The sequence below is a fragment of the Homarus americanus genome, unplaced genomic scaffold (assembly GCF_018991925.1).
Source record: "Homarus americanus isolate GMGI-L3 unplaced genomic scaffold, GMGI_Hamer_2.0 scaffold25827, whole genome shotgun sequence".
NCBI lineage: Eukaryota > Metazoa > Arthropoda > Malacostraca > Decapoda > Nephropidae > Homarus > Homarus americanus.
This window is the reverse complement of record NW_024738300.1, coordinates 2,852,063-2,860,281: the sequence shown is the minus strand read 5'-3', so window position 1 is coordinate 2,860,281 and position 8,219 is coordinate 2,852,063. Positions and strand designations below refer to the sequence as shown.

At 35.1% G+C, this 8,219-nt stretch overlaps 1 protein-coding gene across 1 annotated transcript in view; it reads left to right on the top strand.

Annotated features, from left to right (window-relative positions):
- The first annotated feature begins 673 nt into the window (after nt 1-673).
- Nucleotides 674-8,219, top strand: part of LOC121873920 — a 46,915-nt gene continuing 39,369 nt past the window's right edge. The window contains exons 1-5 of the mRNA XM_042377799.1: nt 674-753; nt 4,411-4,518; nt 4,853-4,956; nt 5,783-5,879; nt 6,576-6,730. Coding sequence (XP_042233733.1) covers nt 4,458-4,518; nt 4,853-4,956; nt 5,783-5,879; nt 6,576-6,730 — 417 coding nt within the window. The 5' untranslated portion in view covers nt 674-753; nt 4,411-4,457. The remainder of the gene's footprint in view (nt 754-4,410; nt 4,519-4,852; nt 4,957-5,782; nt 5,880-6,575; nt 6,731-8,219) is intronic.

Here is an 8,219-nt window from a genome sequence, read left to right as displayed (position 1 = left end):
AGGCTGGGTAGCTTCAAATATAGGTTGGACGAATAAATGAGCGATAGGGGTTGGGTGGAAACGGGACTGCCCAGTTATGGGCCAATAGGCCCGCTGATATTTCCTCCATTCTTATGTTCTTATGTTCCACGGTTCCACGCCCATGACTATGGCGCTATGCTTCTGCATCTTGCATGCACCCTAACACACACCTAGCCCATAGTACGTTCATGTGTAGGTAATTGTAATTTCAAAATTTCACTTTATTCTCTTCCATCCCTCTCAATTTAATCCTTTCTTTTCGCTACTTTCGTCTTCTATTTTTCATGCACCGCACCTTTTTTTATTTTCTTAAAAATTTGTTCGCTATCTTTTCCTCAGTTTATTTTCTCTTTTTGCTAGCTAAAATTAACTTAGCCTGATTTCTCAATTAAGTATACTATTTTCGGCCACATCAGCTACATTTTTTTTTCTCGTGATATCGTACACTCTCATTGCTTCGTTTTATACTTACAAACGATAGTAATTTGCGTGGACCAATCGCAATTTATCTATCTGCTTGGTCATCCAATGACGTATGAGAAGATCGATTTTTAAAGGTGCAGACCAATGGTAAACGTTCAACTTGATTTTAGTCATAAAATAATCAATGAATTAGCTCACGCAGCTTGGCTAGTCAGCAACACACTTGGACCGAGGGAGCATTCTTCAATTGCGCCTCCCGTTGTCAAGATCTATCTGAAACCTGCAGATCAAGCAAAGTATAGCAGACTTGTGAGTGTCCTGTGCCTGTCTTTATTGACATAAATCTAATTTCGTAGCATAATATAGCATTTCGTGTGTCAAGTGTTATTAATATTTGTTGACGTTACTACAGTGAGCAATATATATATATATATATATATATATATATATATATATATATATATATATATATATATATATATATATATATATATATATATATATATATATATATATATATATAACTTGAAGGGAAGCTTTCGTCTTTATTCAAGCAAAAGGTGCTCCGTTGTTTCCTTTTCCCGTGTGATTTTATCAAGATTTATCTTATCCACGTTTTCATTGTGGATCTACATATAAATATATATATATATATATATATATATATATATATATATATATATATATATATATATATATATATATATATATATATATATATATATATATATATATATATAGAACACTTCACATCAATGCATTGGTCGATTAAACCAAAAATGCTTGTCTCAGTGTTACTTCCGTATCAATGGCTATATTTTCACCGAGAGAAACATCCCTCCACTCATAAGTTCAATATGTGTTTCTTTACCTGATTGTCCAGACTAATATTACTACAAGTAGTATCGTGATGACCCTATGAGGATTATAACTATTGTACTCTATCACCGAAGGTTTACATCCTATATCTCTACATCGCATCAGCGTTGTGTACTACATATTTTTTCTAATAACTAAAAGCAGCAAAGTTATGGTCTGTTATAAACTAATTTATAGAAACCTCTTTTACATGTATTAGTACGTATGTTTTTAAGACAGAAATGTGAAGAGAAGAGAAGGAGGAGGTTTCCAACGTACAGTGATGAACAACATCAACAGCCAAAAAAAAAAACGAGAAAAACACTGATAGCTCAGTGGAGTCTACCAAAGGTCCTCTCTTAATCATGACGCGAGAAGCAGATTATCACTCATAATCTTCAAACAGAGAAAAATGAAAAGACTAATCCCGGGCATTAGGAACCTTGAGTACAGAGACAGGTTAAGCATCATAATTTGCACTCCCTCGAGAGACGTAGAGCGAGGGGCGACATGATAGAGGTGTATAAATGAAAGTCAGGGTAAACAAAGGGGACATTGCAAAGGTACTCAAACTATCCAACCAGGAGCGAACTCGTAACAATGGTTTTAAATTAGACAAATTTAGATTTCAGCGTGAAATAGGTAAACACTGGCTTGGAAATAGAGAAGTGGATGAATGGAACAAGTTACCAAATATCATCATTAACTCGAATACGTTGGATAGCTTCAAACATAGGTTGGATGTTTATATGAGCAATAGGGGTTGGGTATAAACGGGACTGCCTAATATGGGTCAATAGGCCCACTGCAGTTTCCTCCATTCTTATGTTCTTATGTTCTTAAAACAGAGTTGCTACAAATTAATTGAAGTCTAAAAAGGAAAATACCTGTATACCTACAATAATTCGACCAACACAACCCGAATTCTAAGTGGAGTGAGGTCACAAAGGAGGGGTTGGGGTTAGAAGTAACCTGTCTCCTGGTCACCTTGTGGAGCTGCGATATTAGGATTATCCATAAACTGAGGAGATATGACCTTTATGGCTCACTGTTTGCATAGAAAGCTGTTAATAATATAATTAATTTTGTACTGGACTTCGGAGATGATAAAGTTTGTGATTCTTTAGATTAATGTTAATTAAATATCGTTTTGCTGCCTTTAATGATTAAAATTTTCTTTCAATATACTTCGTAAGCGTCAAAGCATGACACAAAAATCAATAAAATCGTGATTGACCCTGGTGGAGGTTAGGCCCACACGCTGCTAGGTTATAACATGATAAGCGCTCATATTACATCAATTAATTTACGAAAGTATTAAGTAAACGAAAGATCATGTAAAGCATCACCGTTACCGGACCTTGTAATGAGACAAATTATATGCAACTTTTTTAGAATATTTTGGTCCCAGGCTGCCATGTGCACCTCATGTCGTCGGACTCTAGCCCGAATTCAGAACAGTGATTTCAAACCGCATGAAGGTTTAAACCAAAGATCGAGCGAAGATTGAAGATTGCTGGTATTCAGAACGCTGACTAGAACCAACACAAAGATTCAAACCGGGTTTAAGATCGGAATTGTCGATCCTCTCGTTAATCCAGCCAGGAGGCAGGTTTGGCGGTCTATCCTTCAAGCAAGTCAACATGAATTTTGACAGAGAGCGCGGTTTTCGACAATATCATCAAATTGGAAATTCTATAGAGAGAAGACTGATGGTAGATAGGCGGAATCCTATAATTTTTTTATGATGACACGGAATTTAAACAACGATATAGGTTCAGCAAAGGAGATTTCCTTGATATATTCCGTCATATGGAGCATCTACTTGACAGACCTGTTGGCTATGGTTCACCTCTACCTCCCATTCATCAGCTGATGATTATTTTGAGATTCTTCGCAACGAATAGTTTCCGGGTAAGAAAGATTCTGATTACTGAATGAGTTATGGTAATGTGTTACAACACTTTCGTGTTTAGGGTCCATGAAGATCAAGTCTGTAAATGTAAAGAACACTGACGCTTCTTTATTTTGAGTGTTATTCATTAGGAAAAATATTCTGATGTATTTTCAATATAATTGAATCGATGCTGAATGCATTTTTATTTTTATTTATTTATAAAGGAAGGTGTTTCCTTAACATTATTAATCAGGGAAAGTGTGGGGTTAATAGAACAGAAAGAAACCTAACCTAACCGAACCTAGCCAGGTTACTACGGCCTGCATTGATTCATCTTGCTTTGGTTATGATTATTAACACCCGTCCCGGATTATATAAAAAAAATTATGTATTTGTTCTTCCTCTATGAATTTCTTTGTTATCAAAAAACAACACAGCCACGTTGTAACACAGTACCATAAATCATTATAATTGATCACAATTTGATCAAAACTATAGTAATAAAAGTAACTTCTGATGTGCAAGGAGAGATTTCTTCTCCTCCGCAAAAACTCTTCCAGTCATAGTTGCCGCCATAATCTTGTAAACATTACTCTCGATGGTGATTGGCTGTTGTAATGGTGCAGATGAAACGTGATTGGCTGGAATTTCAGTGTTCGAATCCCTGCCTGTAACTGAAGTAAATACAGCAGATTACCCGATCCGGGGTTCAAGGCGATGTTCAGAATATGGGTAATCCACTGCAGGAAATCTCGGATCAAAGAATCCTGATTTACATGCCTGAGCCGAACTCAAACCCCCTGGCTCAAACTACCTTTCTGAATTCGGGCCTAGGGGTTCACAACTTATAGAGATGGTAGCTTGACAACACTGAGTGAACTATTCGGAAGTGTCCTTAACTGTACAGGTAGTAGAGATAATCAGTTAATATAACTCTACATCGTGAAGATTATAATTATATATACTTTTATTCAGATGGTTAAAGGAATGTGTCAAGTAATTATATTAATCATTTGGGGAAACTTTCCCTTTTATAAACAAATATTAAAAAGAGAAGAAATTTAGGAAAAACACATCGAACTGGAGGTGACTCTGCATATGAAAATATTAGATTATGTTATTATTTTTTGTCACCAAGCAGAATGTCTGTTAAAAAAATCATGCTCAATTTCCACGATTATCGCATTGAAAATGGCCCTGCCTTATTACAGCTATGTTTCACGTTCATACGTGAAGGCGGTTGTCTCTATAAGCAACAATGTCACTAGGATTCACCGTTATCTACAACCTGGCCATCCTACAGGCACTCATCCTACCTGGTAAGTTTGACACCATACTTCATATTCATGATCTGTTCATTGAATGGAAAGTTTAGGGTATACCTGCAAAAAATTCCTATTCCCTAGAACTAACTTAACATACTTATTAATATAAAAATTTAGCGAAAAATAGGAGAATCAAATTTGTCTCATACATTTGTATGGTCTTTCTGGTATTCTTGTTATATTGCCCAAGAATATCTGAAAGTTTCATGTTTATTTGGATATTATCTTGTTCTTTGGACTATAAATGAATCCTACCTGGACAAAGATATACATAATTTCGGTAAGTCTAGAGTCAGGTCGTTGAATCTTCTCATTTTGGTTTCTTCAGGGGTGACCGAGGAGGTGACAGTGGTGAGGTTGCAGAGGATGGACGTGGCATCCAATGATAGTTTTCTGGATAGTGGGAAGAATGCCCTCCCAGACCTGTCTCAGGTAGTGTGAACGTGATAGGATTGTATATATTCACACTAAAATCTTACCCATTCAATTGCGTGTAATTTCATAACTAAAATCGTCAGTTTTGTCTTTTGAAAGATGCTATACTCATATCAATATATGTATTTTACTGTGTTATGATTTATCTATTTACTCATGATCCCCATATATAAGAATATTAATTATTTAACTGCTCAAGAGGCTTATGAATTTAAATGCGGTGTAAAAATATTTGTTTAATCACGTTGTAAATACGTTATTTTTCAAATTTTGTGGAGTAGTTGAAAATGTTATTCTTTACACGGGCTTAACATATTCAGGTGTTGACACGAGAAAACAAAATATTACACATATGGCAGAACCATGAGAAGATTATCATGTATCAATTCTTACCATATCCATAAATTTGTTTTAACACACATTGTTAATACAACTGACACGCAACAGATGTCATTAATATTAAGGTATATCCCTACACATAATCACCGCCAGTCTCATGTGAAAATTGTATATTTCTGTGTACGTGATGTTAATTCAGCGACTTTTTTCAATGCCAATACTGCATCTTGTCTACAATACACTTCATTAACAAAAACTAATGACAACTACTACTGGAAAAGACAACAAAACAATAGATGTAGCTATTGTTAGCTTGCAACATATTTTATTTATTACTTACAGTACATTGAAACTATTTCTCAAAGGAAAAACCCACTCAACCGTATGTTGTTGTTTTAATAATAGTGATAAAAATGCCCGTTATCGTACACTTTGTGTTTAAAACTAGCACAACTCCACCGACCACTTTTTATCACACCCTCAGTGGACTGTGTGTGTGCGGCTTCGACTGTTCCATTTATCCCGACTCAATACCATCTTCAGCTACACCACTGGCGAGCACTACCAGGAGATTATGCTGGGTAAGAATTATTGTACTGTTAGCAACCTCAGGGTTATGCTCGTTCTGATTTTAGACATTAGGTCAGTGTATGATTATTATGGTTAAATTTTTTTTTCTGGTTTGGGGACTGTTTGGTTTGTCGTATTTATGTTTATATTTATTGTACTTTGATAACTGAGTACTACTCCGACCTGATGAATAATACCTAATTTCATTTGATGCCTAATTTATTTTTTAGTAGAGAATTCCTCAAACTGTTGTGGCCAGTTGTAGGCTGAAATAAAAACAAAATTATGGATCCTTTTTAATGTCTGTCTATTGCTCTGTTGTGAGACTATATATTTCCCTCTCAAACTGATGATGATGCTATCAAGGAGTGTCAGTAAAGTACATGGCTGACGAATATGAAAACAATGTTTACTTGAGGGAAGTTGTATGAAAAGCGAGAATAGTTGTGTTGAAGATGAATATTCATGAAACATTTAATTAGTTAATTATTGGGAACCAGAACCTTCCAATTACTTGGAGAAGAAAGGATATTTATTAATAGGACGATAATCCGGTCAATGTAAAGGTAGACAGACTATTCCGGTTCTGATCAGATTATGTTCAAGTTTTGATGTCATAAACTAAAACAAAAAATTTGCTTTGTTTTAATTATGTCTCTGAGCCTCTTCAACGAATGCGCTTATTACAAATTATTCTTTGTCTGAAGGTATTGACTGGCCTCAGTCCAACCTGCGGCTGGAGTGTTGTAAGTACACGGGGTTTATGGAGATGGCGGTACCTCTCCGCCTGTACACTTGGCACCAGATATGTCTGTCTGCGGACATGACCAAGGACGTCCAGTACATGATCTTCGATGACCTGGTGAGTCACCCATTTTCAAAGATATTATCTTTAAATCTGGAGTTCCTCCTTAATTATAGTTGTATATTACTACAGTTATGAAATTATCATTAATTAATAATATATGCTCATTTATAATATTAAAAAAACTGATTTCGCGGGTAATATACAGCAGTTCAAGAAAATATTATATACATAAAAATGTAAAACTGTCTATCTACCTATAGTATACACATGCAAATCATTATAAAAATTAATCACCTCCGAGTGCCGGGTTTCGATCTCGGACCAATACCAATGGTAGTCGAGAGGCTTACCCACTAAACCATGATGGGACAAACATTTATAACCTTAACTACTCTCTGTAGCTCAAGGTTCCATTCCCACCAAAGTGAGCCTTAAGGGCTTACAGGATTGACACAATTGGCCTACACTCAGATCCCAGACAGCTGCGGGCCATGTTTCGGACTATCTATGAAGTACCTGTAAAAATATTCCGTTTAATGAATTGATATGTTGTGCATAGGTGAGAATCGCATTAAAATTCACACTAAACTTAGCCTGACCTAAACCTAAGCTAACCTAACTTTAGCTTTGCACATCATACACAATGTGAAATGGAGTATATTATATATATATATATATATATATATATATATATATATATATATATATATATATATATATATATATATATATATATATATATATATATATATATATATATATATATATATATATATATATGATATATATATATATATATATATATAAACAAAGAAGTATGTTTGTGTGTCCGCACAAGAATCTCGGAAAGTACTTTACCGATCTGTAGATGGATGGTGTTATATGTGATGATGGGTGGTGTTATATGTAGTGATGATGGATGGTGTTATATGTAGTGATGATGGGTGGTGTTATATGTAGTGATGATGGATGATGTTATATGTAGTGATAATGGATGGTGTTATATGAAGTGATGATGGGTGGTGTTATATGTAGTGATGATGGATGGTGTAATATGTAGTGATGATGGGTGGTGTTATATGTAGCGCTGATGGATGGTGTTATATGTTGTGATGATGGGTGGTGTTATATGTGGTGATGATGGATGGTGTTATATGTAGTGATGATGGATTGTGTTATATGTAGTGATGATGGATGGTGTTATATGTAGTGATGATGGGTGGTGTTATATGTAGTGATGATGGATGATGTTATATGTAGTGATGATGGATGGTGTTATATGTAGTGATGATGGGTGGTGTTATATGTAGTGATGAGGGATGGTGTTATATGTAGTGATGATGGATGGTGTTATATGTAGTGATAATGGGTGGTGTTATATGTAGTGATGAAGGATGGTGTTATATGTAGTTATGATGGGTGGTGTTATATGTAGTGATGATGGATGGTGTTATATGTAGTGATGATGGGTGGGGTTATATGTAGTGATGATGGATGGTGTTATATATAGTGATGATGGATGGTGTTATATGTAGTGATCTCA